Here is a 22,108-nt window from a genome sequence, read left to right as displayed (position 1 = left end):
ACACTTAGCCTGCCCTATACGGCACACATTCAAATGAACCGCAACAATCAACAAAAACTAAACCCTCAATAGTACCTCTGACTATTCGATTAAATAGTGCAACGAAGACGGTGTTGGAAGAAGAAGTCTTGCCAGGGGACAAGACAATAGAAAGAAGGAAACTAGTAGAATCAAAGGATGGCAACCGGACCGGATGGTTGTTGCTCGCCGAGCAAATCGGAACGCACGGAACACTCTCGCCGCTCGCACATCTTGGTAGGTTTAGATGTCGGAGACGCGCGGAAATCTAAAAGAGGAAAAGTTTGCAAATTGGTTAACGAGATAAGAAGCCATCATCCGGCGTGAAAAACCATTTACTTTACATGTTTCTGACGTGGTACAAAAGCAAAAATTCACCCAACATGCCTGGAAGCCAAAACCAGCCACAAAGTATGAGGGAGTCGTACCCTCATTTTGTATGTAAACAAAAACTAAAGTTACCGTACTTCGGGATAATTTTGTAAATGTATAAAATCCACCGGAGGGTAAATGTACCATAGTCTCGCTTTGAATCATATAACAAACCGCCGACGGACAGCATTAAGTGCAGCAAAAGCTTCGCCCACAAAGCGAAAGACATACTCGTATGCGTCACGCCAAGGCAACGTTCAGTCCACAGCTCGAGCAATACTGGACCATGTTTGCGTCCCTTCCAGAAGCGCGAAAATAGTGAAGTAATGAAGCAAACCCCAAACACAAAACAAACTACTTACAACACATTGTCGATGGTGCCATTCTTGTGTCCGTTGGTTTGACCCATCAGCGCGTCCTCGATGATCAGATCCGAGGTGCTGTTGGTGCTGCTGCCGTGGCTGCCGTTACTGGTGGCTGGATCCGCCTTACCATTCGCCGTCGTCATCACCATCGGAGCATCGTTGAGGGCACAATCTGTGCTGGTTGGCCCGGAGGTACCATTACTTGCACCACCGCTGGTTCCGTTGTTGAGATTGTTGTTGGCAGCAGGAATGCCGCCACCACCGGACGCAAGGAGCATGTTTTCCTTATCCGTCACGGTCCGTTCAAACTCGATGCTGTTGTTGCCACCGTTGTTGTTATTGTTATTATTGTTCGCTATTGTTTCACTGCTGCTACTGTTGCTGCTGCTGTTGCTACTGCTGTGGGTGGCGTTAATGTTGTTATTGCTTAGCGACAACGATTCCATGGTCTTTTCCAGCGATTCTTGGGAATTTTGTTGTTGCAGATGTTGTTGCTCCTGTTCTTGTCGTATTTCGGACGCAATGAAGGAGTCGGTCATCGAAATGGTTGACGCAGACATGGCGGTGCCAGTCGGGAGAGCGGCCGGTGTCGACGAAAGTACAATCTGACTCTTCGACATGGAGTTCTCCTTGTCGTCCTCATTGTTCTAAAACCAAAAATTGAAATCATTGTTAAAATGTTACTTTTGTGCGTTATGCAAAATTAAGAAGTCTTTCTCTTTCTCGCACCTTCGTAGGGGTGTTGTTGGCCGTTCCCTTCGCCCGGGTACGGGACATGATTGCTTCCACGCGCTTCCGGCGTTCCTCCCGTTCCTTTTCCTCCTTCTTAAGTCGCTCGACCATCTCGAGCCGTTGACGTTCGGCCTCTTCGCGTGCTTTGCGCTCCGCTTCTTCACGCTCAACCTTCTGGCGGGCCTCTTCCTCGCGACGCTTGCGGTCTTCCTCGTCGCGACGACGCGCCTCTTCGATGGCCTGCTGTAGACGTTCATCCTCCGTCCGGCGCTGCTCCTCGGCTAGACGGATCGTCTCCTCCTCCAATTTGCGCAATCGTTCCTCCTCGTCGAGAACGCGTTGCCGTTCGGCCTGCTCCTCGGCCTCGATCCGTTGGCGCTCCAGTTCCGCTTGCCGTTCGGCTTCTTCGCGCGCCAGCCGACGTCTCTCGGCTAGGGCGGCTTTGGCTTCCCCTTCGGTCGTGATGCGCTTGGCGATCATCGATGCCGTCATCGCATCGCCGCCGGCACCAGCATCGACAGCAACCAGATTGCTCTCTTGCACTTCCGCCACCGGAGCGACTAGAGTCTCGGGGGCAGTGTCACGGCCGTCTGGTTCCTGCTGCTTCACTGGCGACACTTCAAGCTCGTCGATAGCGACCGATGCCGTTGGTGTGACGACATCTTCCGTTACGATCAGGATCGTTTCCGGTTGCACCACCGTACTGACCTCCTCTGGCAGCTGCTGCTGCCATTCCAGTTGGACGAGTGGCTGCTGTTCACTGTTCGGCCCGGCCGGCTGCTCAAACACCAACAACGGCTCCTGTGGCACCGTTTCTGGCTGCACCGGCACAGTAACTGGCAGCTCCTCCAGTAAAACGACAGGTTCCTGTTGCTTCTCCTCAACTTTTACTTCTACCGGCAGTTCCTGCTCCTGCTTAGCCGGCTGCTTGGGGACCGGCTTATCGTCCGAGACCGAGGACAACTTCTTCGACACCTCGGCCGATTTCTTCAGCGAGTCCTGCAAATTGCGAGCCGCCTTTTCCGGTCCGGGCGATTGCAATGGCGTCGAGGCGGAAGCCGTCGACGGTACACGCGAGGTGATCGCACCGCGTGCCGCACGCTTTTCGGCTGAGTGCAACGACAGTGGCTTCCTGGTCGGAGTTTCCGTGCCGGACGCTGATTTTACGGGCGTCGTGTTAATGCTTCCGGAACCGGCACTCGACAATCGGAGCTTGCTTCCACCATGCGTAAACCCGGCCGCCGACACACCGGATCCTGTCTTTGGAAGTGGAGGTTTCTCTGCAAATGTGAACAACAGCGGGTTTAGATAAAAACATTTTTTGCCAAGTGATAACGAGCACATTCCTTTTTAATGTCAGAAAGCGTGGGCTTTCTTCTCCGTTAGGGTAGTTTAACAGGAAACGCAATCTCAAGCGATGATATCGCGATAGAGACAAGCGTAAAAAAAACATATTAATAAGATATCTAGGCAACATACTGTCAAGTAAAGCATATATTGAAGCTTTTATTAATTGTGGAACAGTAGCGAAAAAGGCCAAAAAGCCGATGCCGGAACCTTGTGTCAAAGGCAGCGGAGGAGATGTTGTGACTAGTTGGCAGTGTGGTTTGCTCATATAATCTTTAAAAAGGGTGTAACGTTCGTAGTATTTATTAGCACCATTAGCAGACACAAAATGATAGTTTGATAATAACAGAAGTATGATCCATTCTTCTGAGTTTGTGCAGACGAGTTGTTAGTGTTCTCAGCAATTTACAATGTTAGTTTTCCTAGTGAACTGTACACCGACGACTAGTTGATTTAAAAGCACAATAACGTAATCGGTAAGTGAATCGATTGTAGCAGAGCAGATTACAACGCACGGTGGCGTGACCGCGTGAGAAGGGGAGATAAAAATGGAATGCTGAAGAAACAGAACAGAAAAACACACAAACCTTCCTTCAACCCGGAGGCGGTCACCCCTGTAACGGCAATGCTAGCCGGTCGTGCTTTGCGTTGTGCTGGCATAGACCGTCGGTACACGACCCCGGACGCAATGGTCGAGCTGGACAGGGCACTTCCGGGCCGCGACGTGTTCAGACTGGTCGGTGTCATTTCGCCGGAACGGAGACCTGCATTTGCCGGTGTGGTTCAACAAAACCAGCCATCATTGGTTATTCGGGAACCATACGGAAGGAAACCCAGTGGACACACACACACACGCACGCACCACGCACACAAAAGACACCAGCACAGCAATGTACCGACACAAGCCCGACAGCATGGAATGGCATCGGAAGCAACGATGGACGCAACAGGACGAAACCGGAAGTTTATCGTATTGGTGTGTAGTGTGTTGTGTGTTTTGTTCCCGATTGATGGTGATCCCGGTGTTCCGATTACGTGGCCAATTGGTTTTTAGTTTAACGATGGACAACGGGACACGGGATCGCAGAAGAAAAGAAGGGAACGGGTAGTAATGAAAAGAGAAGAAAACATCGAATAATCAGATGGCGTAAGAATTTGGTTCGTACGTACGAACTTCGTTGCGGTAGATAGTTGCGAGCATGATGCATTAGAATGTAGTATATACAATGACCTTAAAGTATCGTGTAAATAAGAGCAAAAACAGCGCATTGGTTTACGATAGCGTTTGTACAACTACGAGGCATATAACGAGGCGAAAGAGCAACAATACCATTCCATTCCGCGAAAAACGCACCAACCATCATGATGAGAAATGAGGATGAAAATGTAAAAGCCATTCCAGAGAAGCGAATAAAGATGGAGGATTTGTTCGAAGACAAGATACTTTTGTTAGTGATGACTGTGGAAGTAAATTGTAGACCTGCTGGTAAGTAAGTTTTTTGCCAAAAAAGGACTTCAAATGTACAAACTAACAACAAACTTCGAACCAGTCGAGCGTTTAGGAGACCCGTGGTCCCTAAACCCTTTTTGAAGCTTGCATTAAGATCTTTGGGTTATGAATAATTGTTTGTAACGAAGCCTTCATCTTCAACGCTGCATAGTAGTCCACAACCAGGAACCAAATTACAGATACTCTACCAATTTCCCCGTCATTAGTTCAAGTAGTGTGAACAAGCGTGGCCAACAGCATCAAGGGTGTATTGACGATTGAACAGGACACGGTTTAAAGGTGGACGCTGCCGAGCAGGACGACACAATCCGCGTTGTCCTTTCGATGACTTTCTATCGTGCAATTATCGACCAGTAAAATATCTCACAAAAGTTCACCCAACAACCCTTTGTTACCGGTGGTTAGTGTGAGCGATACGGTTATCGGTAAGAGGCTCCCTCTTTTCATACGACCACCAGGGTTAGCCACCACGGGGAAAGAGGGAAGCAAACGCAATGTTGTCTTCACCAAGAGAGAGGCCACCCCAGACACACTGAGGGGATCATCACCCCGAAATCGTTTCCCGTGCGTTCGACTTTGCCAAAGGCGAAGGACGACGCGCGCACGAGGGACCCACCATTCGTCAACTGTTGCTGCTGGTTCGAGGGGCTCTGCTGTTGCTGCTGCTGGTGGTGCTGGTGACGCAAGCGCTCGGTCTTGGTGGTGGACCTGGGGCCACTTCCCACCGACAAGTTGGTAGCGGCGTTCAGCTGCGACATGCTCTTGGAGGTGTCGGTACGGCGCATCGGCGAACTGCTGCCACTGTGAATCGAGCTGTTGAACAAGGACTTGCGACCTCCGCCGCCACCGTAGCTGCGACCCGAGCTCGAGTCCTGCGACTGATTCCGGTACTTGGCGCCACCGCTGCCACCGCCACCGCCGCCGGCCAGTTGCGACATGCTGCGTGACATGCGCTTGCTGGCCGTGCCGGTTGGCGACGAGCGGGACGAAGACAGCGAGAGGCGGGTCAGGTTGTCCAGCTCCAGGGCCTGGCGACGCTCGCGCTCCGCTATCGCGCTGATGTGTTCACCGTTGCGCCGACGCGGTGTCGCCAGCTGATCCAAGCGTGTCATCGAGAACGCTCGTCCTTTTGGGATACAGTGTCGGGTTTGTCGTCGTAGATTGGTCGTAGTGTTTATTGCCATGAGAAGCACGGTTGGCAGTGTGGCAGCGTGAGTGAGGTGTGAGTCGAGATCATGCACAAAAGTGAAGTTGCGAGTAAGATCGGAGAACAATGTCGGGTAAGACGGGTGGGGAAGAAGAAAAGTAAAGAAAAACAATATGCGGATCAATAAAGGTGGACTCGGTTGCAAGTGATAGATAACGGGGTTTGGTTCGGACGATTTCGTTCGTATCACAGTTTAGCTTTTTGTCCGTTGACAGCCAGTTGGCCGGTGATATGATGAAGGTGGCGCATATGATGATGCGATGATGGATGGGGTCGAATATGAGCATGAGCCGATGGAACTACTGCTAAAACAATCGTACACACAGTGAATCGGGGTCGGGACGCAGCAAAAATGATCTTTGTAACAAGGTTAACAAATCATGCATAGCCATCGAGCGCGCTTCACAACATGCAGTGCACTGGGCTTTCGACGAAACAAGTTACGAAGGGTGTAATAGAGACATCTGACTGCGTTTTCTAGCTGCAACTGCAATGCACCGTAAGCCAAATACGCAAATGAAGAGCGCAAGGATTCAAAACCTCAAACGTAAAGCAGACGTAACGGTGTGACTCTGATAAGCGATTCTATTAGACGTGTTGGCGTGCAATGCCACTAATGGAGCCGAACACTAAAGTATTGAGAGATGACGTTTTGCCGTTCATCGGCCCTTTTGTTTTCTACATGACCGAAAAGTTTTGTAAGTTACCACAAACAAGTAGATAAACAACTAAAGAAACAAATTTAAAATGGAATCGTGTTCATAATTGTTGAAGCAGCATGTAGATAGGTAGCGTTCCAAGCAAAGAGACAAAATAAAGTTACAAACAGACCAAAACGAAACAAACGAAGAACGAAACAGAACGTAACAAAAATAGAGAGAGGCAAAAAAACAAGAGACGCATAGACGCAAAAGCAATAAAATACTACCTGGTGTTCTGGGAGTATGTGTACCGAGAGACGATCTAGAGCTATCGCGAGGACTAGGAATGGTAGGCATTAGATCGGTCTTTCGACGATTGACAGTGCGCTGATAGTTCATTTCTGCTGTATCGTCTGCAGGAGAAACAGAGAGAAAGTGATAGAACGATAGGAAAAGAAACAGAAGAAAAAGAAAAACATAGAGAGAAAGAGAGAGAGACAGAGAGAAACGGATAGCGGAAAACAGCCATCACGGGAAGAACAGTACGGCAGAAGGTCGAAGTGCAGTACACAAATGCGACCACACGAGGAATAGTCATGGAAAACGTGAAAAATAAAATAATAAACAGTAGAAAGAAGAGACAAAAGGAGAAACATAAACATAAAGTAAGTTGAGCCCCCCCAACAGGATAGAAAGGTACATTTGCGTTTAATAAACCACCCACCAGAAAGGTTGTTGCACGAAGCGTAGATATTTGGTCGTATTATTTGAACGAAAAACAGGTAGTTGCACATGATGAAAGAGACACGAAGACAGTGGGCAGTGTAAGAGACAGGGTTGATAGTAGAAACAATAAGAGAAAACATAGAAAGAGATGAAGAGAAAGAAAAAAAGAAGACAAAAATAGTTTTAATTCTGTGTCAATTTGTGTTATCAACTGTTGGTTAGTCACTTGAAAAAAAAACTGCTATTTTACATAATAAGTTCTAGTCAAACAACAGAACGCTTTTTCATTAAAAACTAAATCGTAAGAAAAGCAGTAAGTAAAATGCTTAGCGAAGTACATAATATACACTGTCTGATTTAACATTCCACATTCCATGCGTTTTGAAACACAGACATCGTTTTCCACCGATTGGAGAATCAATCTAAAATGACATTCTGTACTGAATTTAAAACACATACAAGAATTTTGTACGATAAACGACAAATCAAATTAATCGTTCTGCATCGTTGCTAGTAGTACAAAATAAACATGAAATAAGACTATTTGGGAACCATATCCTGCGACTGTTTACTTTTGTCGCACTAGGTACACTATACGCCTCGCATGTAAGGAGAGACGCAGAGGACGACAGTTCAAGTAATTTTATCAAACTAAACGTAAAATAGAAAACAGCAGATAGGAAAAGCCATCCAGTAGCAGCCACAACCGAGAACAAAGGCATGATAGGCGAATGATCGAATACAGGAACGTCAACGCTAATATAACGGGATAGGTAGTATTTAACAAACATTCGCAACACCCCCGAAAAACACAGCAAGACCAGACTCTATAGAAAATATATGCTAAGTAAACAGTAGGGAACGTCAGCGGCGATCGGAAACATTGCACAAACAGGGAGTCAGTATGCAGCAATGGGGGAGCAAACAAGTTCGGGAAGCAGCAGAATACAAAATGGACAGGAAAAAGGGCGGAAGAAATAAGAAAACAATTACAAACCAATGCAAATATTTAACAGTGCGTAATTGATAATGAAAAATAACAAAATAGCCACAGCAAGAGAACGTAAGAAGGTGGAAGAAACGGAAACAAAACTTTAAGGAAACAACTGAAGGGTGCACACCGAAAATGGAAACGGAAATGTAAACAAGGATGCAGCGAAAGTAAAGAAAATCAAACAAACGAATGGAGTAGAGAGAAGCGTCGATGCTCTTCGGAGTTAGCATGAAGAGCACGCTAAGAATGGTGGCTTTACCCTTTCCGCTAGCGTAACTACTGCGGGTGATAGCCGGCTGGTACTCGGCTGCCGTCGGTGGTTCGTCGATGTTGATGCCGGGCCCAGCGGCCAGCGAGAAGGTGAGCTTTCGCGGGCAGCTTTCGCTGGTGCTGGTCCAGTTGAATACCTCGTACATCGAGCTGGACATTCGCCGTGTGTCTACGGTTGTCGGTGGCGGGTGCGCGAACAAGTACGGATTTTGGGGGCAGGTATCGCAAAGAGTACGTGGCCGGAACACCATTGATCGGGATGCGGTGGGCAAAGCGTGGGTAACGAGTGACCGCCACAGCCATCGCGAGACATGAGGAGGAACAGCCGGAAGTGCATCAGCGTGCGTCGGCGGTTGAATTCGTCCCGATTCGGGCAGCAAACATCGCGTGGTCGGATGGTGGCAAAATGGCCACGGGTAATCGAGCACAAAGCCAGGAAGGGAACACGAAAAATACGATACGGCGAAAAGCCCACGGTTCGCGTTGTATCCATTCGTTGCGGTCATCCACGTGTACATTAGCACCAATTTGCGTGTAAACAAGCAAAAACAGAGTGTGTGGGTTTCCGGTTTAGGAAGACAGAATCCCCATCGGTCGGAGTGGCAACATTGAAGCGGGCCGTGTAAATACACACACACACAATTCATTGAAACGGAGAAAAAGAGAGGGTTGAAGAAGAGATTAAAACGGTTTTAGGCATTGTGTAGTTGGTGTTGGTGTAACGGACATAGAACAAATGTAGAAACACAAAGGAAAATTACTCAAGAATTACAAAAATCGCAGCCGTAAACAAGAGACAAACAAACAACAACTAGAAACTAGAACGTAAACTGTCAAACTAGATAGCGGTGGAGTAGAGTCGTACTAAAAAGAGAGATCCTTGCGTCGAAAACGAGAACAGGAAACAATTTGGAACATTATGTCAATTTGGAAACATTAGTTCACGTCGGATATTCATTCGTTCACCACTAGCTTCCCGGTGACGTCAAACGACATCACTGTCCGAGACCAGCAGATAACTCGCAACCTTAAAAGCAAAAGCATAGAAGAAACTATTTCTGCAGTCGATGTACAAATGAAGCAACTAGAACATTATGCGCGCCATCGGAGAGGACGACGAAAAGAACATCAAAAGACACAGTGAAAGAGAGAGAGACAGAGAGATGATGTTGAACCCCTAGAATCCCTTTGCCGTAAAAGCTCGGAGCACTACGTCACATAGTTGCAGAGAACCTCGCCCAGCTAGGAAACGCTTCTTCTTAAACTTCAAGTTATCTAAAGCGAACGGAACGAATCTCTAACTGTACGAAACTGTGTAAACAACGCGCAGCTAAAACAGACCAAACGGATGCCTCGAAAACCCCTTATGAATGGATGCGAACTTCATGACGATGGTGATGGCGTCACAGATTGATGGCGTGTGTAATGGAGTGTGTTTCGGAGGTGTCCTTTCTGTCGCGAAAGGCACCGAATGCTTCCCGGGCAGAAGCCCTTCAGGCAGGTGGGGGGTGCGGCCGTAGACTCAAACCCAGAATACGTACCATCGGTCGATCGGTCGAGACCGCTGGCGGAGGTTGCTCGCTTTTTGGCCGCACCGTCAGTTAGCTCACGCTCGGAACTGCGCCTCGTCAGTGCCGCTCCGGTGTACGCTACGTTCGTGATGGACGTGGCCCTAAAACATACGAAAGTGAAGTTAGGAACTGAAGTTTCTGGGTTCCGCTAGGACCTCCACCAGTGGCTCCTACTGCTCCTACTTACCTCCTGTGCGCCCAGAACGAACTGCACATGCCGCTGTCACTGGTATCGATCATCCGCGGCGTCGACGAGCCGAAGGCGAACTGAATCGAGCCGCGGTCGTTGCGCCGTTTCGTCTCCATCCGCTGGTCGCGCTCCTGGTTCTTGCGCAGGATGTACTCCCGCCGCTCGTTGTCGGCCTCGATGATGGCCCGGCGCCGCTCCTCGACCTGTGACCGTCGGTCATTTTCTCGCCTCCGCAGGTCGTCCATCCGTCGTCGGCGCTCTTCCTCTTTCTGCTCGCGGAACTTTTGTGCCGCCAGCGCTTGTGCCTTCAGTTCCTCGAGTTTTTTCTGCCGATCCTCGTTTTGCCGCTCCTTCATCTGTTTTATTCGCTCCTCGCGCTCCTTTTGCAGTTCTGCCAGTGATTGATAGGGGTGTGATCGAATGGTGAAAGCAGAAAGCAGTGGTTAGTGAACACTGGGTGAATCATTCGTTGCACTGAGAGCAACATCGTACGAAATGAGGGTCACTCCGGAAGATCGTGCGGAACTGTTTCACACGAACACCAACAGGCTGATTAATGATTTGGTCAATACGGGGCGGGCGTGCAGGTTACAGAATTGGTGAAATCAACATTCGACAGCACGCGGGCAACTTTGAGAAGAGGTGTCGCATTTAAGACACAAGGTCAAGGAAATCGAATCCAATTGTTATTTTGCATTTTTTTATTTATAGTCGTCCTGTGTGCTACATCTGTTAATTTATTATCGGAATCATGCTCAACAAGCTTCTTCTATGCGAAAACCAAAGGGTGGAAGGTGTTGCTCAAACATTAAGCTGGATTCGGCTGAAACCCGGAGTAAAAAATCTTACCAACATAATGACATATGATGCGAATGCAATGTCACGTACGCGGAGAATAATTTATCCATTTACTCAAGCTTTTAAAATCATCAATTATTAGCATCGAAGATTTTCTTCGGACGTCGAACGTCGAACGAAGATTTTCTTTCTTTCGTTCGATGTCAGGAAGAGTGAACTTATTTACTCTAATTCTCTATTGATCAACTTTGGTTATAACCAAATTCGCGAGATCGGTTAATAAGTATTAACTAACACTAACTGTACATAATAGGAATAAGTTTTAATTATTTTTTAAAATATAACTAAAGACATGATTTAAAAACAAATACCCTCTCTAAGGGGTGTTTAGCTCCAGGACCTCACAGATTTGGTAAGTCGGTTACGGGGATCAGGGGGTTTGCTTTAAGGAACATGTTAACGTAGCGTGCAATTATCACATCTTGGCAGCAGGGACAGCCGAGGGCCGGCCACATGCACAACAGTGCAATTAGTTGGATAATCGCGAGGCCCTGCAGAGCGCTGCAAGCAACATTATCTTCACTCCTATTATGCGCACACCACGCGCGCGTGGGTAGCAACATCGTGGCTGCGTGCGGCGCACCAGTGCAAATGCAAGAAAAAAAACTGCAGGCAACACACGGGCAGGACGACCACAGCAACGATGACGACAACAAAGTCTTGACGCTACGCGAGCGACCTGCTCGGACACCCACCCACCGGCAGGAGTCGCGCCGAGCCGGTCGCGGCCGTAGCATCGTCTCGTACCTTCCGTGTTTCTGCTGCCGCAGTCGACGCCATCGTCGCCTACGCAAGCGAACCAATGAAGTGTGTGCGGCACAGGATCGTGCAGCGTGGTGCGATCTGCGCATCGCGGTGCGTGGAAGAACGTAGAAAGAAACAAGACACAGAACCGAGCGCAGTGAGTAACTGTTGTGAAGCTAAAGAAGGTGAAGGTGCTGTTAATCCCCATCCTAGAGGGTGGGCTCCGTTGAGAGAGAGCAAAGGTTTTGGCGATTCCCAGTATCAATATCAAGCCCGCGATTGAGTGGGAGTCTGCTACTGTCACTGCTACTACTGACGACGGTGATAAGAGACCGTGGCGAAAGGGGGGCCGTCTGTGGGCTGAAGATTCCCGCACGCCGATAGCCTCTGGCAGGCGCGTCACCAACGTTTATTCGCTGCCACCTCTGAATGGTCGTCCGTGTGGGCCCCTCACGAGTGCGTTCTGTTTGCCGATGCGTTGGCCATATTTGGCGATGCTCACTTACCTCTATTGGCTGAAGACGGCCTTGACTGTTTCTGTGCGGACGCATCTCTGTTTCCAGCTGTGAACGAACGAGAGAGAGAAAGAGAATGATAAACATTGTGATCAAAACCAATAGGTCGTAATGCGTGTGGCAGAGGAATTTGTCACTGCCCCACTGGCCAGCTGTCAGAACGAACGCGCGAAAGGCTGTGTACTTCGCCACCAGCAAAGGCAGCGTTCTGTCACCATCGATTAGCTTTAAATTCAAATATAATTCCAACACACGTCGTCCCGCGGCAGCACACGTGGGAATGTGTTGGGCGGGCGCCCGTGTGTGCTAAACCCTCCATCATGGTAATGATATTCATCTTTCGTGAGCTAGGCGTGAGTTGGCGTAAGCTAATCGTGCATGAATTAGCCTCTACGTAAAGGATCGACCGATCGGACTCGGAAACCGATGCGAATCGCTGACACCAGCACATCGGGGAGCGTAGCCGTGACCAACACCCGATACCTGCCAGATGACGTAAGAGGTGACGCTAGGCGTCTCGAGGCCGTTCGGCTGGAACCAGGGGGGCCCACGACGGTGCATATCTGAAGGACCCATCGATCAGTGATGCGTCTATTAGCCGGCCTACCACCTCACCGTGATCGAGCGGCGTTTGGATGAATATTTTAATTACTTTCAACGCACGAATCCATCCTAGACTGAACCTACCTAGACTGAACTGCACATGGCGGTCTCGACGTCCACCGAGCAGCTGCTGCTGATCGGTCAGAGTGAGATTTTCGCGCGATAACGACTTCACCAGTATTCCGCGCAGCACGGCCAGCGTCGTGCTCGGAATACGATCACTTTCGTCGGCCGACATCGCTACGGTGCTGCGGTGGCTTGTCGGTGTACCGTGACCGTCATCATCATCATCAATAAAAACCATCGCGTTTCGGGTGGAACAGGCGGATGGCTTACTGGGCACAAGACCGGGCCACCATTGCAGCCGCGTGTATTTGTCACACTCACTTAACACACTCGATGAAAGATGGACGCACCGAAGTCTACACGAATGCACTCACGGAAAAGACCAACAAGTTAGAGAAATTGAAGACAACCACGTACCCTTCATAAAAACGTTAGACGATGAAATGATTTCACCCCGCGATGTCTACCGCGATATTAGCGGTTCTCAACAATTAGCGTTCTTTCGAGGCCCGCCTCACAGCTGGATGGTGTCTGGTGAACGTGACACGAGAGGCACTCTCCTCTGGCAAAGGACGTCGAAAACATGAACCATACGCGCGTCGCGACACGAACAAGTGTTGCCAGAGCGCAATTGTCGTACTGTCGTCAATATCACCACCACCTCTGCCCGGATCCGCGCGCTCCGCTCCGGTGCGTTAGCCAACGTCGTCGCTCTCCCAAGAGTCTCACTCCGCGGAGATCTGACAAATTCAATTTACTGTGCCCTCTGTAGCGCCTATTCAACATCGATCGAGCCAGAGATGCCGGTGACATTGAGCGTTGTTTATGGTCACTCATAGCCGGTACAGCATCTTGACGGTGACATTCAACGATGGATGGATTCCGTGGAATTTTTTATCGTTTCTATGGCAAATTATTTAAAGCGCCAAAAACACAATACACCCAACAAGGTGTTGCGAGAATTACATGGTTTGTTCGGGACATTTGGGTTTAAAAAAAAATATTGGTTTATTCATGAATATCTATGTTGTCCCTCAAACCCCCCTCAGATAACATACACTTGTGCCAACGGTTTTTTCAATCCTCGAAGCACTTCAAAAAACCCTTTTATGTGGTCTGGTTCAGCTCCTCCTTCGATGCGATCACTATCTCCTTTATCGACAAAAATCGAAGATGAGCCAAAGCACGTCCAAACAAATCAACTGTCAAACATTGACTGATCGCTCAAAATGGCCGAGCTTGTCAACATGAGTAGCAACCTGACACCACAAAAAAATCGGAAATCGAACATACGTAACTCGCGGAAATTCAAATGTCGCGAACAATTTTGAACAGACCACGGTACATCCTGCGCCTACATTTGCGCTAGAGTTCAATCCAGGGTGCAACCTGATAAGATTTCCTCCTTCGCAGCCGACCCAATGAAGTGTAGCTCTCGCCCGACACCGTAACCCAACACGCCGCCGGCGCGGGCTCCTGCGGGGTGACTTTTGAGCTCAAGTTCCGTCTAGAGCCGCTTGACTCACACCTACTCGCCTCGTGAGCAGCGAGCGCATCGAATGATTGCGCTCCGTCGTCCTCCAAACGGACGTGAGTGAGACATCCGCCTGAAGTCCGCGGGCTCATGTCAAACATGCCACGTAAACATTAGATCAGCATCGCGAACAGCGCACCGGAGTTGCGTGTGCTTCCGGCGTTTCTCGTCTGCGCAAGACTTTTATGGCCGCCGCTTGAGCTGTTCGTATTCCGGATGATGGGCTTCGGGTTTTTCGCGTCAAATGACCCACATCCGTGGAGTAAGCCCCGACAACCGAGCCGGGGCTAAAGTAAAGTGCTGACTGTGGCATAACTGTTTGCTAGATAAATGTACTTCAAACTGCCGAAATTGGACCGGCCCGAACTAGGCGCGATCGGGTCCAGTCGCGGGGCGATCGCGGTTTGATTTGGCCATTGGTGCACAATGTGAGGCCCGCTGCGTGCTCTTGCGTAACGTCGTGAAATGGAAAGTAAAAATTGGAGTCACAAAACCACACGCGGGCACGATAAACAATCGTCTCCTTCGTCGGCGGCTCCGGTTTGCAGGGAAACAACCTCCGCGCGCACCTTATAACATATGACCCCGTCATCATCATCATCAGCCATCGGCCATCAGCTGCCATTCGTTGGTCCAGAAAGTGAAACCTGACTCATCCATCAGCATCTCATAACGGTAGCGCCGCGCAACGGAGCCTGGGCCCCAGCGGCACGAAGTTCACATAAACGATTGCGCGGTAGCCATCGCCTCGGAGAATTCGCGACACTAAAAGGTCTCGCAAAGGCCCCCGCCGGAGGCCTGGCTGCAGGGAACGGATGAAGCAAATAAATAACGAACGAATCTTCACTCCTCAAAACAAAGACCCCACATAGACGTCAGACGTGCGCCGTCTCGTGTGCTCGTGGCACTGCCACTGGCGGTCTCAACTGGAGTAGGAACAAAGAGCTGTAACCGCTGGCAGTGACTGGTGTTGTAATTGCGGCAGAGTACATGGTTTTAGAGCGGAGACACCAATTATTAAAACCCCAGTTCTGGGCGCCTGCGCCAAGCAGTGACGTAATGCGCGAGACGGCACCGAAGAACCAAAGGTCGCGCCATAAGAGTTTATTTGTGAACAAACGATTACGATGTGTATGAGTTAGGGCTTATGGTACCCCCGGGTTGGCTCGCTATTCCTGCCATGCGGCGGTACACGCCAATTGCAACACCTTCTCCACAACGCCCTCGTAAGTTATGCGCGGAATCCCGATGGAAACCGCGGCTTTGATCGCACCATAATGGCCAGCACCGACCATGGTATACCATTTCATCGCCCGGCAGAGATCGAACGCAGGCGAACACTTTTGCATCGGTCGCTTAACCATACTAATGAGACAAAGAATGCTCGGCGCTCGGCAAACGCGAAATGGAGCTCCTTCGGCGCAATTGACACCCTGTGCCTGGCGGCAGTGCGCCTTTTAGCGCTCTTGCGATTGCGCCCACGTGGGTGTAGTCAACCCGCGGACGCTACGCATTAGAGATTGGCGTGAAGGGGTAAGCGCCCGTGTCACCTGCTACGCCCCGTCCACAGAGAGACCAATTAGCATACTCGGAAACGAGTCACCCGTGCGGCCGAAGCGGTCGAGTACGAGGTTCGCAACACGCTTACCGGCTCTCTTGGCGACAAAATTGGCCCCCTACTACAAACCTTTGGGAATACTTTGCTTTTCATCGGTCCATCGGCCGGAAGTGGTGCACCGGCGCACGGCCAAGTGAACCATTGGCTATCTGCACACGTCCATCCATGGGTCTATTGCTACTGTGCTGGGGCGTTCAATAAGTTCTGCGGTTCGATACCAGAGGGCGTTGCTACTAGCACCATTTTTTTTGTTATGTTGGTACACTCTTCATATGAACGCATAAGAAGTTTCATTTCAATCGGTTTCTTCATTATTTGTTTACAAGTGAACGTTTTAAAAGCAAAGGAAATTTATGAACGAATGTTGAAAGTATATGGGGACTCTTTGCCCTCAATTTATACAGTAAAAAGATGGGTTGCTGAATTTAAAGTGGTCGTACAAGACATAAAGACGATCCATGTCAAGTACGTTCAAAAACAGCAACAACATCTAACATCATGTCATCATGATCCTAAGCCAAAACAAGAAGCTAAAGAGTGGTGGGAAAGTGGTTCTCCGTCTCCAAAACGAGTTCGTGTCCTGATATTGCCCAAGAAGGTGAAATTGCCGCAAATTTACAGTCCTTCCAGATTCTCGCTTCAAGGACGGAATTCATAAGTTGGAATCTCCTAGGAACAAGTGTATTGATGTTCAGGAAGGCCATACAGAAAAAAGTATATTTGAAACCATAAAAATGTGTTTTTCCAATCGATGATACGAACTTTTTGAACAGCCTTGTATAGGAAGCCGCGGAGGTCGCGACATGACTTCACAATCAAACTGCAAGTTCATCCCCCCTTCAAAAAAGCTGATGATCGACTGTCACCGCCAACTTTACGGCAATTTTCCGTTATTCCCCCACCTAACCTGCAGTGCTTTGGCGTTCCGTGGGACACCGGTTATGCTCATTAGCATAGGCAACTCCTACCGCGAGCTGCGGAGCCACCCGTTTAAGATACCGCCGTCGTCGTCGACCGTCGTCCACAACAAACAGCGTGTCGAAACAGCTTCACAAGATGGCAATGTCGGCGCGCGGCGTGAACAATCCGATCACCTCCGTCAAGGTCGTGCACCGTGGAGGGTTCTCGGGTGGGCGAAGGCAAGAAGAAACCAAAGTTTGGGGCGCGCGATTCAACAAACTCCAGTACAACCTCCAGCTAGAGAGCCCGCGAGTACCACGCGAGGTGGCAATGACTGGACTTTGCGTTTCGGAGGAGCTCCGGAGTGTTTTGCTGTTCGCGTTCGCTGCATTGAAAATAAAACACCCCAAACATGGACGGCCGCCGAGAAGCGGTTCGACAAGAAATCGACGATGCGTGAACGTGATGTATTTGACACCCACCAGAGACAGAGAGTCCCAAGGCGGAGTTGCCGGGAGTGGCCAGAACATCCGAGTCCGCGAGTGGACAGTGGACGAAAATAAACAAAACTGTTGTTCAAACTGTGTACGCCATCGTCGAACCGGTACCGGGCGAGCGCGGATCATTGAACTGGAAGAATCCCGGTCCCGGGGAGTGTTCTTTCTGAACCGCGACGACTTCCGCTGCGACGCGTGAAAGTCGCAGTACGACGACGTGTCTTTCCAGCGGCATTTTATCGGACATTAATATGTTGTGTGCAGGTTGACAAGAAAATGTACGTTTCCGCTTGTACGTGAAGCTTGCCGCCGCTGCCATTTGGGCGGGTCACATTCAGCGATAAGTACTCGGTCAATATTGACGTTCGCACCACCAACAGCTTTGGGGCGCACAGTTTGTGTGCAAGTTTGTAGGACAATGTCCAATATCCAAAGCCGGCAATGGCAGGTTCCAAACGCTCCGGGGCGAGTGATTGATATTTCCAAACCGATCTGTGCGATTGGAGTTCAATCTTACGGCCCGCCTTATGGTGTAGACTCCGTGACCAGTGATCGGGAGGAAATTATTGGTTTACGGCATCGATCAAGCGCGATTCTCAAGTCCACGGACTGGTTTGCATTGCATTCGGGTCGATCGTCTTTCGATCACGCGTCTCACAGTTGCTGCTCGATACCGCAACATCCACAAAACGTGGCGCTTCATCGCACCGCGCAAGACGTTGTGAGCCTCAACAAGTCCATGAATGGACTTGGCAAGGTTCGCCGCCACGCACGCGGTTTCTAAGGTCACAAAGTTAGTAGGTGAAACGAGAAAAAAGTAAGACACATCACAACAAGCCCACAACATGATAGCCGCGCCGCGTCTGTCGGAATGTAGCGCCGCCAAACATTTGATGGGAAACCAATGTTCAAGGTGGACGTGCCCGCAGTGCGGTCAGCCTATCGCGAAGTGTGGCTCCTTCTAGAACGCCGTGTTCGATAAACGCCGGTGCCGGTTGTGGCTACCACAAATCATTCCGTACCGCGTGCGTTCCGACATTAGGCCCATGGGTCCCCTATAACTTGAACTAATTGCATACGTCCGAGAACAGAAATCGATCCAAACACACGCCCGGTCCGGTGCCCTTCACAGACGGACGCGGGAGAGGGTTGTCAAAATCGTCCTTGCAAAAGATTGATGGCGGCGGGGGCCACGACTTGCACGAACTGATTCGATCCCCGTGCCTTTCTCGGTGGTTTGCTTTGCTTGGAGTTTGAGCTCTGGTCGATGAAACAAAATAGCGCCGTTTGCGATTACCACAGGGTTCTCTAATCCTATACAGCCCACTGAATGAAGCCCAATATCTTAACGAGACACGATGAAGCGATGGCAACGAGGCAAATCGGAACAAATCACTATCTTATCGCGCGCCCGCGGACACACACACACACACACAGCACAATGGTCATTGGCCACATCACGAGCGAAGGAACGGAACGATTCTTCGATGGACCAGTCGGAACGCTGGGCAATCCGTTGGTCGTTCAGAGTGATCTCGATCTCCTTCTATTGTCAACTAGTTAGAGACACGAACCACACACACACACATCAAATTCATTCGTGCGCAGATCTCAACCAGCACACTCGGAAAAACACACAACGGCAGCATATGCTGGAAGCGATTGCCTCTTGCTGGCTGGCCCCGAGAAGGGAAAACAAATCCAACCCACATCACATCTTGTCGAACCAATCGTCTCGGGGTGGCTCTGTTCTTCTTCTCGTGGCGACCCCGTCTTAGTTCCAAAATGGCACTCCTTATCGCACACTCTGGCTCTCTCGCTCTCTATCGCTCCGAGAATGACTTAAGTCAACAAGCACGCGCGCGCCCGCGCGATCACGCGTACCGTCAGAGACCGCCCGGGAGACACTCGCCGTCGTGCCGCGTGCACTGGAAGCGCGAGACTGGCGGCCGAGCTCTAACGGTCGGCCCGTTCCAGGCGCGATCGACGGCCACGACGACGACGACGACGACAACCCGTTGTTGTTCGCGGTGTCGTGATTTCTTCGTTTACGTCTACCAACGCACTCTTGGGTGTCTCTAAGGCTTAGTTGGAGTGGTGTAACGTCGGGGGCCCGCCGCTGAACCGCATCGCATCGCGAGTGAAGCGTACATTTAGGCGTGTGCCGATCGGCTCCACTTCGCGTCTCAGTCACAACCGCAAGAGTCCACAATGGAATCGAACAGATATTTTATTCGTGTTCGCGCGAACCCGATTACGTCATAAATCGCCGGGGCACCGTTAGGGGCGGAAGAAAGTCGGGAACCGTGAAGAAAAAATCGACAAAAAGTTTCGGTCATAATTTGTACAGTTTAGCTGGGCTCAAATGTACAGCACAAACAGCGGCAAAGGGTCAATAACGACCCGTTGCCCGTAAGAGTTCATTAAGCGGCGATAATTATTTTTAAATAGTTCCCCAAGCGCTGGCCCGGCGCGAGATTGGCTACATACGAAAGGGTGAACCAATGTTTCCTCGAGAATTCGTTCGGAAAATTCCAAACCCGGACCCGGATCGTCGGCTTTATGAATTTCATCGGAACCGAAATGGTGCGTTAGAAACGAGATTCAGCTCTGGAATGTGAGCCCAGAAACGGGGTTCCGGAAACGGAGCGCAATACAACGGCGCACATTAATCGATGCTCCGGAGAGGCCGATGCCGTCGTCTGCGGGGTTATCGCGCAGCGGGGAACACATGTTTTACGACATTTACGATGCATGGGGTCATTCGTTGCGCGATGCATTCGAATCCAGAAATACTTTCTCCCAACTCGGCGAGCGGCACTGAAAATGGCAGTTTCGGTTTTGTTGCCACCAGAAACACGCCACGCCCGGCGGCGGGGGTTTCTATTTGTAGAACACTCACTGGCTACGTTTTGTTCTCTTTTCTGGAGCTATTTGCCAAGGGTCACCGCAGGCAGCCTGCCGGAGTTCATAAATATGATCCACCGAAACATAACCGACCAGAGCTCAAGCTTATCACTGCAAGTCGCAACTAAGCAACAAATGCAGCGGCGTAAATGCACGGCACAGCGAGTGACGTCATGGAACATCACAGAAACGCCTAACAGTAGACAACCGTTAGCACTCGGTGCTGCACTCAGTCCGGAGTCCAGATCTCTTACGTCTCTACTCGTTATGAAGATTGCAGGCGATGCTTTAACGATCGGTGTGTTATCTCCGCTGTCGACACCGTTTTGTGAGACTCTCCCGAAGCAGTGTCTTCATACCGTGCCTTTGTCGTAATGGCGGACGAACAGAACCGGAAAAAATGGCAACTAAAAACGAATTAACCTTTATCACCTCTCGCGTGGCTACATGATGAAAGGCCCAAAAGATGACACGAAAAACCGGTCAAATAGTCAAATGATGGATTACAAACTCAACTCCCGCAGCCATTGAGCCATCCGGACGAACCATCTCACGTGCTACGACTCATAAAGGCACACACACAAGATAGGCCACAGGTTGCTGGAGAGTGTTGTGTAGGCTGCCTCCCAGGTTGACGCGTGACCAGCTTTTAGTGGACCCATCAACGCGCACCAGATCGCTCAATGATGAAGTCATCATCGGGCGCTCTCTCCCGGGGTCCTGTGGGGGAATCGACGCGAACACAAAAATCGGTTCGGAATACGAAGCAGCCGAACCACAGCGTGGCCGTAAAAGCCAGGCGGTGGTCACCCGCCTCCGAAAAGACCAAAATCGTGGTCGTGACGTGACAAGTTAATGACATGGCTGGCCGCGCTCCAATGGGAGAGGTAACTGCCCACTTCTGACCGATTAGCACACGGCGGTCACAGGCCCCGTCGTAGATCGAAGATCCCGAGGCTTCTTTCCGAGGTTTCTCGTCCAAACGACAACGGACACCGGGGTTCCTCTAGATTTTTGTTGCACCTAACCGATCCTAACCGATGCGGATCAGAAGGTTTAGCTCTACACAACCCAGGCCTTTTTGTTGCACTGTGCTTCCTAGAAAACTTTACCGCTTCTCCCATGACAGTCGCCAAGAGTTGGCAAGACTTGATGAACTTTTCTTCCGCTCTGACTGATACTTATCGCGCGATTCGCGACACTGGCCGGGGTCATCTCGTCTAGAGATGTCGGTCCACCGGCCCGTGTCATCGTAAATGTCATCGGTAAACGAAAGTCCTCCAGTCGTTTTATAACGAAGCAACATGACACAGAGATGGACTACAACACCGAACGGAATCTAGGAATTGATGGAAACCGGCAAGCCGCGAACCGAAGTTGATTAGAGGACGAACGGTCTGGGATGAGTCGGAGTCTCTCCTGTGCATCGAGCCGTGGCCGGGTGTCGGCTTTCGGAGGAACCGTGAGGAACTTCATTAGTCCGGCATAAGTTAGTGTGTTGCAGCACACAGAAGCGGACGACTGACGTTTAACTATCGCATTAGTCACTCGGTTAATGGCTTCATAGGCCCCGAACGATCCGAGCTCTTCGCAGGAAGGCGAACAAGGGCGAAGATGGCTTCCGATTTCGGTCCGCCTTACGACCCATTATGGCGTTTGTAAGTTAATACCACCGCGTTCCGCAAAATAAATACAACTTCGCCCAGAAACAACAACGGAGCGCCCGGTTTTTCATCTCCGAGATGAGATCATCAGATAGTAAAGTTGAACGTTTTTTTTGTTTGTTACCCTCTTGCGCACAATCATAAGCTACGGATTATTGCAACTAATTTGTGTAATTCCCGACCACGGCCCATAACGTTTAATTTAAGGCTCATGTTACGGAGCGGACCTAACGCGCGAAGGAGCGTGATCCGAAGTGAT

The 22,108-nt window shown here is 50.0% G+C and overlaps 1 protein-coding gene across 8 annotated transcripts in view; it reads right to left on the bottom strand.

The window, feature by feature from the left end:
- The window catches only part of LOC128274386 (epidermal growth factor receptor substrate 15 homolog), a 42,828-nt gene that overhangs the window by 5,308 nt on the left and 15,412 nt on the right, over positions 1-22,108 (bottom strand). For 2 of the 8 annotated variants that reach the window (XM_053012574.1, XM_053012576.1), the window contains exons 2-11: positions 12,052-12,108; positions 11,549-11,644; positions 9,941-10,334; positions 9,724-9,854; positions 8,172-8,351; positions 6,480-6,605; positions 4,961-5,470; positions 3,422-3,598; positions 1,485-2,767; positions 753-1,402 (exon numbers count right to left, since the gene is read on the bottom strand). In XM_053012574.1, the coding sequence (XP_052868534.1) occupies positions 753-1,402; positions 1,485-2,767; positions 3,422-3,598; positions 4,961-5,470; positions 6,480-6,605; positions 8,172-8,351; positions 9,724-9,854; positions 9,941-10,334; positions 11,549-11,644; positions 12,052-12,108 (3,604 nt within the window). Of the gene's footprint in view, positions 1-75; positions 287-752; positions 1,403-1,484; positions 2,768-3,421; positions 3,599-4,960; positions 5,471-6,479; positions 6,606-8,171; positions 8,352-9,723; positions 9,855-9,940; positions 10,335-11,548; positions 11,645-12,051; positions 12,109-12,747; positions 12,935-22,108 lie in introns of those variants that run through there. The other 6 variants (XR_008269300.1, XM_053012575.1, XM_053012578.1 and 3 more) reach the window with 6 other exon arrangements.

This window comes from Anopheles cruzii, chromosome 3 (genome assembly GCF_943734635.1).
Source record: "Anopheles cruzii chromosome 3, idAnoCruzAS_RS32_06, whole genome shotgun sequence".
Lineage (NCBI taxonomy): Eukaryota > Metazoa > Arthropoda > Insecta > Diptera > Culicidae > Anopheles > Anopheles cruzii.
Note: the sequence above shows the minus strand (reverse complement) of the source record. Positions and strands in the feature narration are given on the sequence as shown.